A 20,484-nucleotide genomic window follows, 5' to 3' on the forward strand; every position below is an offset into this window, starting at 1 on the left:
CTAAAGAAAGGGCTCACGTCGCGTAAATATTTATTTTACCAGATACTAGTTTTTCACGGAAAAGATCTTTTCCATCCGCCGAATGGATAATTTTAGAGTGTCCGTTTATGAAGGTTTATCTGCTCGTTTTTACGAGCTCTGCTTAACCAGTTCACCCCTTAATGCTAGCGACGGTGTCGGACACGAGCTAATCCCGACAAGTCGTCAGTAATTTATTTTGGAGCGGTTTGACTACTTGAGAAAACGTTGAGTGAGTAGGACGTTAAAATGCTTGAGGTCCGTTGCGAGTACGTATTTGCTGCGTTTGAACTATTCGAGCAGCCAAAGAAGCGTTTCATTAAAAAGTTCCAGAAAATTCAATCTGTTCGAAGCCATCGAAAGAATGAAAGAATCGAAGAATAATTACAAAAATTTTGTGCGATTGACACAATCGGTATGTTGAAAAATATAGCCTGCTTGAATATCTCAATATAACTGAAATTATTTCGCTAAAATAATTTATAATTTAAATATTTTTAATATACATAAGCAATTAAGATTTAACTTTGAAAAATTAAAGGGAATTCTCTAATAAAATTAAGGATATACTCAATCATAACATAGAAGAATTATACAGAATTATAATACTACAGACATGAATGGTGACCAATCACTAATCTCCCACCAACCTAATGGATCCATTCGATTTTCACATTTATCATACTTATCACACTTTATCATACCGCAATCCTCGTCCCATTAACACAAATATTAATAACTTCACCTCCCTAATCGTTCCTATCGTTGCAATTAGATCTCACATTTCTACTAAAAAAAAATATGTACTCGAAAGTTAAGACAGCATCAAAAATTTTCAGACACCCCGTATATTACATCTGTGCATAATACGCGCTGCACAGAAGAAACAAAAACACGGTTGCAGATATCTAAAAACATATGCAAAAAATCAGAATCGAACGAAATTCCTGTAAAACGGAATCGCGACCGTTAGAAGATTCTGGATTTATAAGGAACGAGTATGCAAAGAAGGCCCACCACCCGAAAATAGATTAGATATCGCGAACGTTGCGCGTACGGAGGAGGGTCCCTGTTGTTGGGGTTCCGTTCCATTCGGGAAAGGCTTTCGAAAAACGGGAAAAGTAACCGAGGACCGCCTGTCAAAAGGAGCGCACGCGGGGAACGAACGAACGCGTCCAATTCACTTTGCTCGTCGAACCGCTTGCAAATTTAATGTGAGCCTCAACAAAGACTGATCGATGGTTCGGGGCACGGAAGGGCTCGCCGTCGCTGTGCTGAAACCATCACCGTGCCTAGAAAAAAGAACCTGACGCACACGGGCACCCGGAGGCCACTGTACAGAATTAATAAGTGAAACGCGACGTTACGTTACGCAAAAATCAATTTCTCGCGAATCGAGGTCAACAATATGTGTGTGTGTATACATACATTACACTTCTTCCATTGTTTACACGTTGTGTTGAGGTTAGGTTGCGTTTTGTGTACAAACTTGAACCCTTAAAAGAATCGCCCACCCACTACCCCCCGGAATAAATTGTGTTATTAGATCATTGTACAGGTTTCGTTGGAATTTGTTGAAAATCGAGAGGAATATAATTTGTTTAATTTTGTGTATAATTTTATAAAGACTATTTAACTTTTTGCACATGATACTCGTTAAATTCGGTAGACTTTTGCAGTGGCCCTATGCATCGTGTACTTCCAAACAGTGTGCTGTTTGTAATTAACACGTTGACTACCGTGAGGGTCACCGGTGACCGTCACTCTAGGGAGTATACTTTTTGATATTGTTAATATTGGACCATAAATCGGTAAACTTCTAAAAACTAAATGCCAAAAGTATGATAACATAGTTGACTTTAATAATTTTATATAACATTTTATTCTTGTACACTCTGTGTAACAAAAATGTCACTTCGACGATGTGGCTGAAATGTACGAAAACTCTGCGGCAGTAAACGTGTTAAAATAGTTTGAGATACATTATTATTGAAATTTGTATGAATTAGTCAATTGAGTGAACTTTGAAAGGTTCATTTTGTACATGAAAGAGCGCTGCTTACGTACTTGTACTATATGAATGAAAAAAGTATAATATGTTGTTCGATCAAGAGACAATTTTCAATTAATTGTAAGTTAGATGATGTATAATGTAATCAATCATTCCTGAAATATGGTTACTGGTAATTTTCAATTTCTTCGTGTAAGTGGTGCATACCAAACTGTAAACAGAATCTTTGGCCAAGCACGTGTTACATCGAAAATACTATAATAATAAATTTGTTAATATATTCGTGCAAAAAAGATGACAAAAAGATTAGTTTTTCTTCGCAGAGGTTTACCTTTGTTCTTTGCACCTGACTCGAATGGTCAGCGTACGCAAAGGGAGCGGAAATAATTAGTCACTAGCGTTGTCACGCGATTTATTGGCGATAATGATGTTTTTCGCGAAGAAAGTATCGATTGCGTCGCATTTATATCAGTGGAGGCCACGGGCAACCGTTATCCGTTTTTATTTTTACATTCATTCGCGAACACGTTTTGTAGAGTTGAACACATTTTATTGCAAATACCGGATAAACCCTAACGAAAAATTATTCGTTAATCACGTACAAGTTTCTAATGGTATTTGAATCAGATTTACTCGTATATGATTTCATTCGTTGCGCGTTATTCACTAGGTGCGAATAAATTTGAAAACTAATCGATTCCGTCGCTTCACATCTACAGGTGATAGACTGGGAGTCAGGTGGTAAGGAAAACACTTCACGACATAGCGGTTCCGATATCGATGACGGGACTGTTTATGTTTTGCTAGATAGACACGACATTCAATTTATTCGGCTAAATGTTCACTCGATAAAAAATGATTGGTTATTCGAAAATTAATAGAATAAGAATTTGCTCGGAGATATTTATTTGAAACTTCGTTCGAACAAACTACCGATCATACAACGCAAAACGTTTTCTCACTTTGCGTAATTCCCAAAACATTCGGTTCAGCTCGAAACATGCCAATGACGTCTCAATTACAGTTCGTTGCGCTTCGCCTCAGTTTCAAACCCGTGCATGTACGGCCCGGCGTTCCTTTGACGCGCGATCTTGTACATATATTTACGGCCGTCTGTGAGAGAGACTTTTAAAACCGGAATGTATTCGATGATAACACGCGAGGCCCCTCACGAAAATCGAAGGCCTGTCGTATGGAGAACAGAAAACACAACGCGGCGATGCAAATAAGAGAATAAAAAATGAAATGGTAACCCCGAGAACCTGCGCGTTAACGAACCGAGATAAAGCTGCGCACAAACGAACGGATGTAGAGTCAGCTGGTTAAAAACAGCTGTGTGTCCCGTCATCGACGAAACGAGAAATTAAATATCCGTGGTCGTCACGATACACCGTTGACATTGCACGGTGTTGGTCCCTACCGACCTATATACCAATCGTATACCTGATACACAAACGACAGACAATTCTGCCGTCTAACGCACGCACACGTACTACGTAGTCTTGTTGCATTCGCAACCATGTGCAGATCTCTCTTGCACACGATTGCAAGCACGTGCGATAGAGCGAAAGAGAAAGAAAGAGCGAGAACCAGGGAGCCGGAGAGGGAGAGCTAGGTGAGACGGGTGGAGGGGGAGCAGCGATGATGTCAAGAGAAGGGTAACGGGGTGAAGGGGAAGAAAGAAAAAAAAGAGAAGACAAGAGACACAAATAGCGAGTAGGAGAAATAAAAGTGAATTTCAAGGATACAATTTGAGAACGTCCGTGTCCATACGTCGTTTTCCAGCGCTGGGGGACGACATATTTATCGCCTATTAATCGCAGCAGAGCCCTTCGCAGCAAGTCCTTGAATCAGCTGAGCTCGATCGTCCGCCTCAGGAAGGGCCTCTGACTGCTTACGGATTGTTTACCACCGCAGGATCCACGAATAACTGAAAGTCTTTCACCACTCTTGTACAACACACTCTCGATTTCCCGCAACTGACCAGTTATTCAGCACCGAGAAGGCAAAGGGAGAAAAAAACAAAGACACGCGCGCGCGACGCTCGCCAGTCAGTCGTTGGCTCTTCGATGCTCTCGGCCACGAAGGGAAACGACAACGAGAGACGAATAATTCCACGACGTCAGCGTGCACCGATGTTTTCTACGGATGAACGATCGCACGGTCCCTCGGACAGCAACGATATACAAACGGCCGTTTTCTTTGTCCGTACGGACCAAGCGAAAATCCTCGGGCTAGATGATCATTTCATCATCGCCAACGACGATCCCCGTTCGAAAGACTCGTTACTGTCGCGACACGTTTCTCGCGCACACAGAAAACAATCCTTTCCCCTGAACCTCCGCCGCCTCCGCCACTTCGAAACGCCTGTTCTCGTGCACCCCACGACCTGTCAACTCACGGACTTCACCACATCTGATTCCGTTTCTAGACTGCTCTCTTGCTCGCTGCTGCTGCTGCTGCTGCTGCTACCTCTGTCTCTCACGTTGTGCCAGAGGATGCGCGCGCACAATACAAAATCCCTGCTACCGACTACCGACTTCTCGAGCGCGACCCAATGTCACTAGGATCCCAGAGCCAATGCTATAGTAGATTCTCGATTGCAGTTCTGTCCCTAGGTCAGTTAATGAACTGCTATTGTAGTGGAGGATGTGCACATCAACGTTTAAAATAAATGCACAGTTGCCTACTCCACTCTTAACAATCCGAGAATCACCAACCAAAATGATAGTTCTTTCTTATGCCACGATGTTCAATGGTGTATAATGCATTTTTTAAAATACAGGATACCTCACAAGTTGCGATTAAATGTTTTTCAATAGTGTCATATTGTTCGTTGAATTCCCTTTATCGATATAGTGCATTAAGAATTACTACTTATGACGTTTCCAATTAATGTTTCATTTTTTGATACGTAATGATAAATGCGATTCAGAACACATATTACGTCATCTACGGCAAAATGCTGAACCTACTCGTCAATTACTATCAGCTCCTTTGTCGCTAGATGGTGTTATCAGGCTCTTTTGTTCACCCACTTTATTGAAAGAATTAAATATTAATTATAAAATGCTACTAGAAACAATTGTTATTCCGTTATGCTATAGAATAGGCCGAGCTGCTATCGAGAGCCTACTTTATTTCTTTCCTCTCCCCTCTCTTCTATTTAAATGTAGCTATAAATTCAAATTCCATCATCAAGAAACTCATACTAATATTTGTAAACAGAATATTCAATAGTATTACATCAGATTTATTTCAGATTTTAGTTGCGCAAGAAAACCAAATTTTATTGTGTTTGATGGGATAAAAACACTTTGTATCTAATATTAAATCAAGATTATACTGTTACAAACTAAAAGGCACACTTGATACATAGTTGTATAACCGCCTGTAAGAATCAATTTAAATAGTAATGATAATTTAAAACTCATATGCTAACTTATAATGAGTAAAGAATAATGATTATACGTAAACTCAAATTTAAATTCGTGAAGATTGCAATCAGAACGAAAATAATGTTCGAGGAAATCACTAGTTCATGGTAGCGCTGAAAAATAACCGTATTGATGACGTAGTATATGTATCGTGGAATTTGAATTTAAATTACATTTATTGACGTATATCTGGTATGAAAACACAAAAAATATATAAAATATTCGTAAATGAAGTATAAATACCTTTTTGAATCGACAGTGTGAAGTCCAATAATTGCTGAGTTTTGAAATTCCTGACATTAGGAACTAACCCTTCAACACATGTTAAGAGAAACTGCATGAACACGAGCACTGCATATAATACAAAAACAATTTTGTTGCACAGCAATTATTCCTTTGAATTAAATAAACCACGAGTATGGTTTAGTGAAAATTAAGTTACTTGTCAAGACAGTTTCATATAGTTTACGTTTTGCGTAGCATTTAAGAACGTTGAAACAAAAGACGTAATTATACGACACGCACAAGATGACCTCTTATTCTCAACATACCGTGTGTACGTTAAATATACACTTTATGTAGATGGTTTCAACGACACTTCCGCCACCAGTGACGAAAATGAGTAATTATGGAAGTATAGACTGAAATAAATATAAGAAAAGGGGTTGTTATTTGGAACTTTTAACTGCACGATATGTGCTTAGTAACGTAACAAAGCAGTTCTAACAAATTTATTTATTTTAAAAAATGTATAAAAATCGTGAATATAAAAAGTTTCGTTTGATTTTAAAAAAAAATTTGGAAATTTTGTAATATAAGTACGCATAAAAATATGAATCTTTCATAGTATTGATGCACTGAACCTGTCACATTTCTAAAATCATTAAGAAAATAGAACAATTAATTGTACAATACAAAATATTCCCTCAAAATTACTATTCGTTGACATATCTCATTACATAGATTAGGAAGTATAGAAAATACTAGTCCTGTTACTTTAAAAATGTATAAGTACTCTACGTAAGTAGCTAATGTGCACTAGATTTTCTATTAGCATGTTAAGAGTTTATTGCACCTTTCTTCTTTTAGTTCTACTTTGCTGCATGCATGTCCTAGATGCTAAAACGTCATTAAAAATGTATGAAGGCTTACAGACATTTTTTTAGTAATGCATATATGATTAAAAAGTGTACTAAAAAACTTAATCCTGCCAGAAAGTATCTCTCATATAATAGTAAGACAGAATGAATGAATATTAGATATACGTGGTGGTATTCATAAAAATGATGGAATGCGAATAAACGCCCAATGTTGATATGTATGCAAAACGACGGAACAGATTACCTATCTTTAAAGAAAATACATTTGATAAGATTGTTTACTGCATTAAGGATTATTATTGAATTATGGCAATTGTATTATGGCTATCCAATGTCAGAATGTGTAACAGAATGTTATTCAAAGGATACCGATTAAATCTAAGGTGGAATGTCCCATGAAACATGCGTACCACGTGTTACCCTATCATAGTTACGTATGTAAGTTAATGATAGAACTACAGATGACTTTTAGATTCACTTTGTTTGTAAAACACTAAACATTTAGTTAAATACTTTCGTAACAAATCGCACATTAGATACTACATGGTATTATTTAAAAAGTGAACGATGCTTAACAAATACTGATTCTAATAAATAATTAATTTTGGCATGAAAGGATTACTTATTAGAGTATTATCAGTCAATACGTCTTCTATAAATATCGAGAAAATGCAATTTAACCATACTTATAGTTCGACGTGATTAAGTACAAAAGTTCTGACTGGTTGTTTGCCGTTCTTCTAGTGTTTTTCTGTAAAATGTATATGTTATTTATTCTACGGCTGTTTTTCGTGCGAATGCAGTCAGAGACAGCATTTCATTGGGATCAGTCGATAAACGTGAAAATTCAATTTCTTCACTAATACTATTTTCTGAAAGACAAAAAAATAAAGAATAAATAGAAGAGTATTATAAGATGTAACATACATAAAGAATAACTTCCATACTTACCAGATGGTTCGATGGGCCACTGCTTATGGGAAGGAGCATACAAGCATAATAATGCTATGATATAAATATTCCACATACCGTATACTCCAGTGAAAAATGCCGATGTCATTTCTATGTGTAATTCTTCGTCCCATTTCCATTGACCTTCTGCAACCTATATTGCATATTATTGAAATTAAATTCAATGATATTCAAAACTTAATTTGTACAAATCTAATTGTTGTATACGTACTTGGCCTAGTATAAATCCAATAACTGTCAAAGACGCACACAACAATGTTGCTATCATCAAAAATTTAAATCGGTATATTACACCTTCATAATGTAAACGTCTTGCAGAACTCATGCTAGGCAATGCAGCCCTTTTTGCACTAATATTCATAAATACTTTCCATATCATGTAAGATAAGAATATTAAATATATACCAGCAGACACACCAGCTAAAATTATAAATGCTAGCTGTTTTTTTTTAAGTCAAGGAATCGGATATTTTACAATAATAAGGTGACAATCCTCTTTCCATTCTGAAAGGATACAGCAAATTTAGTTCCAAGATCTGTAACCCAAATCGAGTAGAATGGATTTCGTAATTGCACGCCACGTTCACACATGTCGAATACAAATAATGATAAACATCCCGTGCCTACTGCAGAAAGATGACGCCAGTAACATTTTAAGGAGTTTCTTTGTTCACCCTCCTGATTAATAATTATAATTAGTTACAGAATGGTATCGAAAAACAGTAAAAAAAACCATAACAGAATTAGCTCACCTGTATCTGTAGGTGCAACGGATAATATGTAAGGGAAATATGTGCCATTAGTATATTATATTAAATCAAGGTTCATTTTTCACGCCTATCCTAAATTCTTACCATAAGATGTTCTCCAGCAAACACAAGCCAGAAAGACAAAAGAATGGCATAGAATACTCCTTGTCTGATATCACCTAATAAAAGCATAAATGGCATGTCATAGGCCAGTGTTAAATACTCCAAAGGCACTACAATTCAAAAGAAATAATTAAACACTGCTATATGCCATTAACCTCATAGATATATCAAGTATACAACATACTATTTAGAAATGATAGTGCTATGCCCAGTGCCAACAGTAAATATTCCAGAAGAGCCGGAGATCTTGAAAGCATGTGTACTCTTCTCCAATACCAAGCAAGAATGCATATGACAATTGGAAAATAAATAGTCTTCAAACTTACCCACACCTTCGTAAATCCACCATTCTGGTTAATAGCCTAAATTGTGAAAAGTAATAATATCAGTTTGCTACTTCTTATTTCACAATCCTACAGGAACTATATTTCGATATATTATGTATTTACAGTAAGCCACAAATCAGTAATATGTCCCAGACCCTGATTGATGTTTCTATCAGTGTCAACACTGCAATTATAATTATAGTGTTCCAATGCCTGAAAAATTTACATGTAGTAATAAGGAATGTATATTTACCATATTTGAAGTAAATACACTTATTTTTTTATATTTACATCATCTATACTACAGTCCAACATTCTTTCTACTACAGAAGCAGCATAATGTTTCCAAGCATCATCGGGATCTCCTTTGTTTCTATATGCAAGTCTTGCATCCAATGTTATCTTAGTTCTGGGAGCTAATAAAATTAAAACAGAATACGTATAATTAATCAAAACATTGAAGGTATTATTGCATGGGGCTGATGATCAATTACACAAACATTGAACTAAACACAATTAATAAAGGACATTGTACTTATAAAATTATAACTGCTTAATTACCAATTTCTATCTGGCTATGATAGCCAATATCTACTTGTAAAACACCTATTAAATTTTGCTGCCATCTAGAATAATCAAGTTGCATACTGTTTCTTGGAACAGGCATCTATGGAAAATAAAAGATATTTTAAACTTATAAGTTACATGTTTCCTTTAAAATAATGAATTTCAAGTAAACCTACTTGAAATGTATATACAACTTGGTATGCTTGATGATGACCATCAAAAGTAAAATGGTTCATATCAACAGGAGTACAAGATCCTTTTCCCCGTGAATAAAACCATTTTCCTCCTCCAGGTTCAGATCCATTCACACGAATATCCTTGCAAGGTGTACCAAGTATATTTTGACTACTAGCAGGTGTTGGAGCTGAACAAAGAAATATATAAATTATATAATTCCGTGTAAGCAAGGTGAACAAAGAGTATACTGTAAATATTCTTGTACAATTAATCCTTCTATAAGTAAAAACTACAAAGTTATAAAAGTGGGAAAAAATACAAAATCATTGTCTTTATTAACAATAGCATTAAACTAAGAATGGAAGGCAAACTTTATGGAACTTTAAGTGTTCTGATATTACAATAACTATATATTTATGAATGACAAAAGAAGCAACAGTATAATTTGATTTGAAAATATGGCTTGTTTTTTAATTCGAAATTTAACTACTAAGTTAAAAAAAATGTTGAAAGAAATATATACAGTTTACTTAATTAAAAAAAGATAAATACAGAAATTATGTGATTAAATAAGGTTTTACCAGTTTATATCAGTTTGGAATTTAAAAGTTATTAACATTGGTGACTGTTCGAGAATTATAGCTATTTCAAAATGATTGACATTTCCCAACTTACCAATGAGCCCGCCTATTAGAAAACAAACAATTTGCGCGACAATCAACAGTATTACAAGCACCGAAAGTTTTCTACCGCTTAAATTTTCTATGATAGTTCCTTGCATTTTCTGTTTTGTTTAGCACAATTACGCGCCACAATACTTTGTAAAAATACACTTAAAAAACGATGCCACCGGAAAAGACGCACAACACGGACGCGTTCGTGCGAATAGTATGTGAAGAGCAGTTTAACGTGCTTTTCGAGTAGCTTCGCTTTTCAAAATGGAAGCTCTGTCGTGCCAATATTTACGAAAATTCACCAAAAACATCCGCAAGTATTTGCGCACAGTATTGCCAACGAACGTTGTAGACATCGGCCATAACTACAGATCTGTATTATTCATGTATCATTGGTTCACATTAAGGGGGGAGACTGGTCCCTTCTTAGATTTAACGTAGTTCACAAATTCACCGTTCTCATAACGTAGAGGGCAGCAGAAAATCCCTGACGTGTTACACTATCGGTATTTCAGAACATGAGACACGAAATCCCATAAGATGATAGGTCTATCCTATACCTGGTCGGTGGTGGTATGATAGTTTTTATGCTGGATTTCATATTTTCCGCGATTTGTGTAATTCAAGTCATTAATCGATAGATGGCTGCTAGACAATTTCACATACACGCTAATCAATGTAAACATTTCAATCGTGGTTAAATAAAACCAAACATTCTAAATAGAGCGATAAATGTACTTAATGTTATTGTTATTGCATAAAAAAAGAATTGATCATGATCATGACAAGTTTAATACCATACTTTTTTCAATGAAATCCATAATATTTTCTCAATGTTTGCGGAGCGTTATTAAGTGCAGCTGCTCGAAAGCATATATATATTCATTGAAAAGACAAAAATTATTCTATTCCATGTATTAAAAATTTTGTGTGTTATGTTTTAAATAGCTGTACAAAAATCTATGTTTAAAGGGAGTTTGTTTCTACTGTACCCCCATTAAACTTGTGGCGTGTGTGCACAGAAGAGTCACTTACCAAAGTAAGGATAAATGAAATTAATAATAAGAAACCTCTTATTATTAAATAAAGGCAGTCTTTCCTGGAAGGGTATGTACATCTGAAATGTAAACTTGGACACTATGCCTAGTGGAAGACGCAATGCTGCTAGTAGAAATGGTCAAACTAAATCTCAGACTGGCTTTTCTGGAAGTACAAATACAGCTATAAGAAGTAATAGTGGAGAAAGAATAGCTGGAAGCGGTGGGGATGATAAAAAGTCAGAGGACTTTTGTGGGATAAAAACATTAGTACCAAAACATGTACCTATACCAATTGTACCTGTCGATGGTCATTTAACATTTGAAACATTATCTTTAATTGTGTCAATTATTGCAGCTTCATTACAAATGCTTAATTTATATAGAACCGTCTGGTGGTTACCTCATTCTTATAACAATTATAGTATGGTGTGTATTATCCAATACATTATATGAATCTTCTACACGTTATTGTTACATATTAATCAATTTTACACTTTTTCAGAATTTTTATTTAATAGATCCTTATTTACTTATATTTATCGTGACTATGATAGCAAGACAATTTATTTATTCCCTATTACGCCAATTTATTGACATCTCATCACCAGTTCATTGGTTGTCTGCAGCTCAAAAAATTATGAGGTAGCATTTTCTTTTTATTAAGGTAATTATGTACATGCGATTCAAAATACATTGATTATTATTTTTCAGGATAATTCTTTTAATTATTGTGATGAGTATATTGTGCTGGTGTCTGTATCATATGGCTGAAAGACATAATTCTATGAAAATTTTTTACCTGTGTTATCCGTACGTATATTATCTACATGTGTTATTAAATAAAGTAAATGCAGAAGTCTTTTTTATGTTACCTACTTTGTTTCAGAAGTTTATCTGTGTATTTTGTAATGTTCGGTATGAGTGTAGCCCCTTTCTTTGATATATCAACAGCAACTTTATCTAGTAAAGATGACAAAAAAACAAAATATCTGTTAGGTTTGTAGCATCTATTTTCAATTACAATTTTCTGTTATATTTTCAACTTACAATATTTACTTATACAGATAAACCATTACACAATTGCTCATTAAATGCATCTGCGATCAGAGCAGAAGTTTCAACTTTGAGGTCTGATTTCAATCGCCGTCTGAAACGAGCTTTATTTGCATCCTCTAGTAGTGCTTATATATGTGGTATTGCGCCTATCATATTTGTACCTCAACATTTACATTTTAATGTTTCATGGGTTGTGCAACATGTCATTATGTTTTGGATCGGAATGTGTTTCTATGTTTATTGAATTGCATTATTATTTCATTGTCTTGATATGCGAATGTTGCATTATAAACTTCGTTTGCAGAAAACTGATGAATACCCTAATTATTTAGGTACTGTGATGTATTACACAGAGCAGCGTTGCATCTAGGCCGATGGGTTAAAATTGAGAATCGTAACAATCATACATACGCGCAAACATGGAACGATTCAGTCTTGTGGCCTCATGGTTCAATAGTGAGACACAATAAGGAAACTTATCGTTCAGAGGGTTTGTGTACAGTGGCAGAACCTGGGAATTCAAATCACTACAGATTTTATGTATGTTATATAAACATTAATAATACTCTAGAAATGATTATATTTTGGCATACATGTATGATTTTCATTTATTTTCATTATATAGGCTTTATTCAACAATCCCACAATGCTACTCTGTTCATTGTTGGGGCTACAGTTGCTACTTGTTGGTGCACAATTGTTTATTTTACTACGTTCAAATGATTGGTATCAAGTGTTATCGATAACATTACTTCTTCTCATCAACTACTACCCTTTATTTAAAATAACTAGAGATTACCTTATTTGTTGGAAAGTGTATCATGCTGAGCAAATAATACAAGAAAAGTCACAAATGTGTTCGAACCCTGTTGTTCAATAAATAAGTGAAAAAGAAACTAAATGCCTTTAATATTATAATTTACCTTCTAATACTGTTAATATCGTTTCGTCTCTGTTCATATTATTCCAGAAATAATAAAAATTTAAATGAACTGTTTGTGCACGAATATAAAAAATAAGTAACATTCTTTATCATAATGGCCATAAAATAATAAGAATAGTTTAGAGTCCGAAGTACCTTCGAGATTACTCTAAGAATCTCCCAAGGGACTTCGAGGGGACGTCAAAGATTCCCAAAGACATTCTAGGTAGTCCCAAGAATCTTCCAGAGGCCTTTGAGGGTACCCCAAGAGTCTTCCAAGGACCTTTAAGGGATTGCCAAGGATTTCCTAAAGGCCTTCGAGAGGGCCCCAAGCATCTCCTAAGGGACTTTGAGGGAGCGTCAACGATTCGCAAAGGCGTTCTAGGTAGTCCCAAGGATGTTCCAGAGGTCATTGAAGGGGTGCCTTCGGAATCCTCGTAGTGCCCTAAGAAATCTCTACAGGGACTTCGAGAGAGATCCTTAAGGTTTCCAATCGCCTCTGAGGGAGCTGTATGGATCGATGTCGGAGACAGAGAGAGATTCTCAAGGGCACCCGTAGGAACCTCATTATTTCCCTTTGATCGTGTGGTAGACAGGGATAATCGAGGGAGTTTTGATGAGAGACCATATGTATATATTCGGAGGACCTCGGCTGATTGGAACATTGTGTATCTAGACACCAGAGCCAGAGTGTATTAAGGTTTAACCCGACTCAAATAATACGATACGAAGGAACTTCGCTGCTTCTCCTCGCAAAGACACTATCGCCATTCCGAATAATGGGTACGTTATTTTTAGGTTCCACGCGATAAATCCAGGTAATTGTTAAATGTAAAATATTGTTCAACAAGCACAAATTAACGTTTAATTCAAAATTAATCGCGAACTTTAATATATTGCTCGATGTAATTAGAGGATCATTCAGAAAAATAACACGCAAGTGCTATTGTTATTTAAACTAGTTAAGTATTTTATATTACTAGAAGTTTTTAGATGTTATGTAAATTCGGTAGTTACATGGAATATTAGCATAGTCATTTATACGCTCAGTATTGTCATTATTTATCAGATTGAAAACGTCCAACATTTTCTAGTGACTTTTTTAGGAAACATTCACCTTAGACTTACATTTATAAGCCACAATTATAAAGAAATTCGTTGTAAAAGTGATACGCAAAGTAATAAATATTTTAACTATGTAAAGACAGTTAAGTAGTTCTAGAAAATAGAACTCTATGCACTATATTAATTATCACATCCATTAAGTAGTGCTGACATCAACATTCAGTCTTTCCTATTTTATCAACAGATCGAATTAACTATTCTCTCGTTCAATCCATAAGAATTCACAGTTTACAATAACCAGCAATTTATCAAACGACTATTACTATCAAATTAAATTAAACAACGATATTCACTGGTCACTTTTCGCTTACAACTACCTACGAGTAAAAAAAACGAAATCTCAACAAAATTTCGAAACGCCCACAATCGCCAGTCGCAGCGGAAGAGTTAAGAAAATTGTTCAATTGAACCAACAGTTCACACGTACCTTCTTACTTTTACAGTTGACGTGCGATAAAACGAGATATCTTTGTTTCCGTTTGTTTTTTTTTTGTTATATAACTAAAGTCACGTATGCCAGTGTAGCGAGCAGTATCGGGATCCACGTTCTTGAAAACGGGATGGTCCCACTTCCTGTGTCCCAGCGTATGTTCGTATGCATTTTTATCCAGTCTTTGTACGAGAATACTCTGGTGTACACGTCCGGTACACCCTTAGCGCACGCAATGCCATACGAAACGATTCCAACTTGCGCGCCCTTCACAACCAGTGGCCCACCAGAGTCACCCTGAAGAAAACAGCGTTAATTAATATCGTTTTGACGGAAATACACTACCGAAAACGAATGAAACTTCGTGAATTTGGCAACAATTACATCAATGTTATAACTATAATTAAGGATATGCATAAATGTATAGAATGTTAATAAAAGTATAGGACACTAATTATGTGAATTGAAATGAGTGGAATCAACTCGTGGAACAGTTCTCAAGTAGAATGTGTCCCCGTCGCGTCAGACATATTTTACGCGTATTTCGTAAAATTAATATCTCGTAAACGAAGCCTCGAACGCAATCTCGTCATTTTTAATTTTTGTCTTAGTTTTCGCCTGTAAAATCCACCCTATGAAAGTGTCCTACATTTTTATTAACAAGCTGTATATTGATAAAGAAAAGATCATTACAATGAACCAATAACAATTATCTTAAGAGGGTCTGTATCTATGGAAAATCGTTACAACATGGTGGCCTCTTCATCTTAAACGACTCTTTTTAATGTTTCAATTTTTTAATCTGTTTATTTTTAAAATTTTTGTCCTTGTTTCTGTAGTTCTAGAGATGTCCAAGCGTGGTCTTTATAACAATTCGGTCAAGAATTTTACGAAATATAGTACTTACGTTGCAAACACCCTCCCCTTCCTTTGCGAGCGTACAGATTTGAGTTTCCGCCACGGCCCACATACGTCGGCACAGATCCTGTGTTGTCACCTTTAAGTGAATTTCTTGTAGCGCGTTCGGAATGTTCCCTTTTTCCTGCAAGAAACACGTCACTATTAAATCATAACATTCATTCTATAATATGTCTGTTAGATCCTTTAAGAGTTAATTTTTTTAAAAGACTGCTATCAATTAAGCATTGTTTTATGTGATTTCGAACACATGCACGTTTTGCACCAAACGCGATCGACCTTAAAATAAAACGATACTTTATTGTGAAACATCGATGGTTCGATATTATTTGAACGAATTCTCTTTCGAAGAGAAACGTCGATGTTTCTACTGTTTATACAAATTCTAGACACATTACATAATAGTCCTTGTTCAAGATGGCGGAAGGAGCGGCTGTCTGATTGAAATGTACCGTACAGCTTTACGATTCGCCATATTTCTTTCAACATTCTGTCTTTCTCGAAATAAAATCCAAAATGAAGGAAGCCGTTTCGTTCACTACGAAATGTTTCCATAGTGAGTACATATTGTATGTTTCTTCTGAACACCGTATTTCTTCAGAAGAAAATGCTTTTTGAGGATTAGTAATTAATAATCATTGCTATCTGACCAAAAATTGTTCTGGTCTAGTTGAGAAACATTCGAATGAAATCGTTTGTATTCTGAAGTGACTAGAACTGCACTTACTGAAAGTTTCCCCCAGCCAATGGCAACGGCGATTTCACCCGGAGCGATGTAATACACGGGCGCAAGGTTGACTGGCTGAACGGTCTTGCTGAATGTAATATTTCCTTTTACCATTATTAAAGCGACGTCATTGATGAGCTCTTCGGAATTGTAATCCGGATGCCAGATCAGTTGCTGCGCTGCATAAATACTCCCGGGTTCGAGCAAACGATTGGTTCCAACAATCACGTCGATGGTCTGTGTGATTTGCCTGTAACGAATGCATGGTAAAACAAGGAACGAACCGTGTAACAGTGGTAATTAAAATCACTTATATTACATCTCACTTTGTATTCATATAGTATGAAATCTTTACACCATTCGATTCCTTTGTTCTAATAAAATAAATGTATTTTTCAATTTTTACTAACGTTTTATTTTCTACAGCAAAAGGTAGTTTCTTTGTTCAAATGACGAATATACTCGTCATTACTCAAAAAGTAGTCATTTTATTATGACGAGTGTACTCGTCAAACACCGTAAGAGGGTTAAGAAAATGTTAAAGAAACAGTGATTTTAACACGTTGATTGACAGACGAGTGTGTTTTTATACAGGGTGTTAATAAAAATATGGGACAGCTTTCACAGGATGAATTCAACGTGTTAAAGTGATTGTAAGACGATAATCAAGAATTACGAAATCGCGTTCGAGGCTTGGTTTCCGAGTTATCGAATTGTTGAAAATACCGGCAATATACTTACAACAATCAATTCCCAGCTGATACACGCTGTCGATCGATAACATGTTTAAATTTATGAATGAAGTAAAGTCAAATGAATGAAACCAAGACGTGATGTTTCATTGTTATGTTTATTGCTATAGAAGAACGACCCTGTCAATTAGAATAATTTTTATATCGAAAAATTAGATTTCAACCGAGAGTATTACTGAACATAAATAATTGAATATAGAATGATTTTTATAAATATAATACATATTGTACAATTAAAGTACATCCTGTTTTTTATAACAAGGCAGGGGTTATTATTTATTTGTAGTATTGTTCTAATAAAACGTGATTAATTCCAAGCATATTCGATAAAGAAGTTTATTACATTTTATACCATTAGCGCTACTGAAATAATTTACTTCGCAATGATTTGTTCAAGTTTCGTTTAAGAATTATACGTAGAAGAATAATTTGTATCGTGATCACCCATGTTTTGTTGGTGTCAACGCGGTTCAATCGAATTATGTCGAACGACAAAGTTCTGGGAAATTATGAAAGATAAAGCCACTGAACATGATTTACTTTTTATCGTAAGCAAACAAGTATTTTACGATAAGAACACGCTGGTAGTGTACCTTTAGCGAGTTCAACAGTGCAATTAAATACAAAAATCGGTTATATTTCTACAAGTCGCAATTTCCTCATACGCTATAACGTGTTCATCTATTTGCATTTCTCTACACAAACGCTTGGATGTCACCTTTCGAATATTTATACACAGACTTTCGTCTCATTATTTGAGATAATTGTTGCGTTGAATTCTAAATTAACAATTAAATGTACCCTTTATTCTACTTTACGCGAATATTTAATATAATGATAAGTATAGAGTGGATGGAAAAATATCAACACACTCAGATTTCTTGTAATACATGTTACATTGAACAGAACCAAGAATACATAGCGACGAAAAGCACATTGTTTGAAACCCCAAATACAACTGAAGATACAGTAATAATTTCGATTGTTGATCGTTTTGACTAAAATAACTCTTCAACCTGTTTAGAAATAGATTTAGTTTTCGACATTTCTTTTATACAGAATATTCTTAGTCGAAGTCTTATTAATTGGATGGATGCTATACAATTTTCTCGTCCAAGCAGTGTAATTTTTTTACAAGTTTAATAGAACGTAATGAAAATGGATTTTGTGCTTGTTCGTACGTTTTGGCGGTATTTCTCACAGAAAACAAAAAAAAAAACGACGTGTTAACTTGTGCAGTAAATACACATTCAATCCACAACTGAAATATTACTACTTGTTCACCAGATCATACAATTTTTCATTCGTCCAGTAAAATGATAAGGAAGACATTGCTCGAAACATTACGAATTTTTCAAACGACCCAATAATAAGTTCAGTATTTAAATCAGACTTACAGGTAAACGCAGTGAGCAGCAGTAAGAATAAACCGATTCGTAATAATGGATCCTCCGCATATGAAGCTCTTGTCTTGTCTTATGGCCACTTGGAAAGTATATTTTCCGATGTCGGCGTCCTTTCCTCCAACGATTCGAGTGTCCAACGTTCCTATAATAATGCACCAATAGAGATACTTTTACGAATCGTACCTAGAACGTTTTCAAATTTCATGGGTAAGCTAAAGTTGGATACTTTTAGAAGAACACCGGAAGTGGACGTTTCTTCTGACAGTGGACGATAGAAAAAGTTTTCAAATCGCAAAACACGAAAGGACAAATCTATCAAATGTATGTCACTGATCCACGATATATCAAAAAAAAAAAATTACCATGGACGCTGATGATCGAACCGAGGATTAAAAGTACAGACAGCGTATACATGATGATATAAACTGAACGTCCGATACTGTTTCGCTAATCTATATAGACTTGTATCTTCAATACATTTATACGAATCAGTTTCACCAGAATGATAAAGAATATCGTTACCTATCTTGCGGTCAATGTGTTGTCCAAGAAATTTATGTTTAAATCTATACGGTGGCTGATTTCGATCTAATAGATATTCAATTGAACTTTCAAACGGTAAAAAGTGAATTTTATCGGACGTTTTATTTTGTTCGAAAACTCATAAAACCGTTGATGGAGCGAACACATTTTTCTAAATGGAGTCCTATAATTTTTTCAACAAACATTTATGATAGCCCCCCCCCCCCCATTGACGCTATTATCAATGATAAATGATTTCATATTATATTGTACATAAAAAATGCGAAATGCCAAGTGCACAAAGGTTCAATTTAAACAAACATACCATAGAAATTCTCGAGAATTTAATTTTCATTCGTACAGATAAACGCAGGTAAATAGTGCTGCAAAAGTTTTCATTGTTACGCAAGTCAACAGGATTCCAAGGGTGTGTGTTTTACAAAAAATGTCTTCAAGTAAACTGAGGTAGTCGTATAATATTTCATTAATATATCTTTCAATATGTATAACAATATATAATTCTTACTTCCACATCAAGAAATTTCATCAAGCATTACCATTGTACTGTGCTAATACAAAGTATTATATAAACATAAATCTATCAAAAATTGATCAAGTAGTCTTAGAATCCGACAGATAAAATTAAAATCAGTACAGTAACGCTTAGAGGCGTCACTTATCTCTTGATAGCAAGTAACGTAATCTCAGTTTCTCAGAATGCTAAAACACGTGCAACCAGGAAATGCGAATATACGTAAAAATACTGGTAGCTTAATGTCAGTATTGACTGTGCGTTTTGAGAGTCTGTCTTCTGTGTGTGAGAAATGTTGAAAGATATTTTGGGTCAACGCAGCGATTTTCTAATACATGTTTAAATCGGATATTTCTTGGTCTTTTTCTTATTTATGAGAGAATGACTTCTTATTTATGAGAGATTTACTACATACAATTGCAAGGGAATATTACATACTTGTAATTTTATTATTCTATATGGATCAAAATATTATTAAAACGTTAGGAAATTTTACATAGATACTTTGCAATTGGAACATGAGCAACAGTACTTAACCTTAGGGTATCTAGACAGCGGACTATTTTCTTTGTTAATAATATAGAAAAAATGATTAGTAAATATACTTGATACTATCTATACTATGTAAATTGTTACATATATTCTAGATGATTAGAATACTCTGAACATTATTGTCGCCTATATCTATTCAGAAGATGCTTGTTTAACGTCCAAATATTTATTTCGATGCTATAAATTTATATACCGTCTGCTTAATGTATGCTTCACTGCAATCTGGATACGTGGAACCGTGATAATATTTGTTCACCTGTTTTTTTTTTTCTGAAAATTTCAAACTTCGGAAATGCATTCTCGGAAGTGCACGCTCGGAAATGTATTCACTGAGCCTAACAATCAGAA

General features: G+C 35.0%; 4 protein-coding genes across 5 annotated transcripts in view; 1 reads left to right on the forward strand and 3 right to left on the reverse strand.

Moving 5' to 3' along the window:
• The window catches only part of LOC107185907 (ubiquitin-conjugating enzyme E2 H), a 59,414-nt gene extending 55,228 nt beyond the window's left edge, over nucleotides 1-4,186 (reverse strand). For both annotated transcript variants that reach the window (XR_001516172.1, XM_015573683.1), the window contains exon 1: nucleotides 3,778-4,186. Coding sequence is in view for 1 of the 2 variants with exons in the window: in XM_015573683.1 (XP_015429169.1) it covers nucleotides 3,778-3,830 (53 nt within the window). In the remaining variant the exon portion in view is untranslated. The remainder of the gene's footprint in view (nucleotides 1-3,777) is intronic.
• Nucleotides 4,187-7,303: 3,117 nt separating this feature from the next.
• On the reverse strand, nucleotides 7,304-10,395 carry LOC107185865 (protein wntless). The gene is made up of 12 exons (XM_015573637.1): nucleotides 10,156-10,395; nucleotides 9,480-9,667; nucleotides 9,298-9,403; nucleotides 9,028-9,152; nucleotides 8,860-8,949; nucleotides 8,595-8,772; nucleotides 8,393-8,520; nucleotides 8,291-8,296; nucleotides 8,055-8,216; nucleotides 7,750-7,977; nucleotides 7,518-7,671; nucleotides 7,304-7,438 (listed from the first exon to the last, which is right to left on the reverse strand). The coding sequence occupies exons 1-12, from the start codon at nucleotides 10,259-10,261 to the stop codon at nucleotides 7,338-7,340; spliced, it is 1,572 nt and encodes a 523-aa protein (XP_015429123.1). The 5' UTR covers nucleotides 10,262-10,395; the 3' UTR covers nucleotides 7,304-7,337.
• Nucleotides 10,396-11,065: 670 nt separating this feature from the next.
• Nucleotides 11,066-13,146, forward strand: LOC107185884 (transmembrane protein 39A). The gene is given in 8 exon segments (XM_015573656.1): nucleotides 11,066-11,620; nucleotides 11,697-11,836; nucleotides 11,906-12,004; nucleotides 12,081-12,190; nucleotides 12,259-12,485; nucleotides 12,555-12,572; nucleotides 12,575-12,790; nucleotides 12,876-13,146. Coding segments are annotated over 8 exon segments (1,392 nt in total). The 5' UTR covers nucleotides 11,066-11,293; the 3' UTR covers nucleotides 13,131-13,146.
• A 1,644-nt stretch (nucleotides 13,147-14,790) lies between these two features.
• LOC107185746 (chymotrypsin-2-like) lies at nucleotides 14,791-19,599 on the reverse strand. The gene is made up of 6 exons (XM_015573503.1): nucleotides 19,579-19,599; nucleotides 19,081-19,118; nucleotides 18,522-18,659; nucleotides 16,373-16,622; nucleotides 15,635-15,769; nucleotides 14,791-15,024 (listed from the first exon to the last, which is right to left on the reverse strand). The coding sequence occupies exons 1-6, from the start codon at nucleotides 19,597-19,599 to the stop codon at nucleotides 14,791-14,793; spliced, it is 816 nt and encodes a 271-aa protein (XP_015428989.1).
• Between the last annotated feature and the right edge of the window lie 885 nt (nucleotides 19,600-20,484).

This window comes from Dufourea novaeangliae, unplaced genomic scaffold (genome assembly GCF_001272555.1).
Source record: "Dufourea novaeangliae isolate 0120121106 unplaced genomic scaffold, ASM127255v1 scaffold56, whole genome shotgun sequence".
NCBI lineage: Eukaryota > Metazoa > Arthropoda > Insecta > Hymenoptera > Halictidae > Dufourea > Dufourea novaeangliae.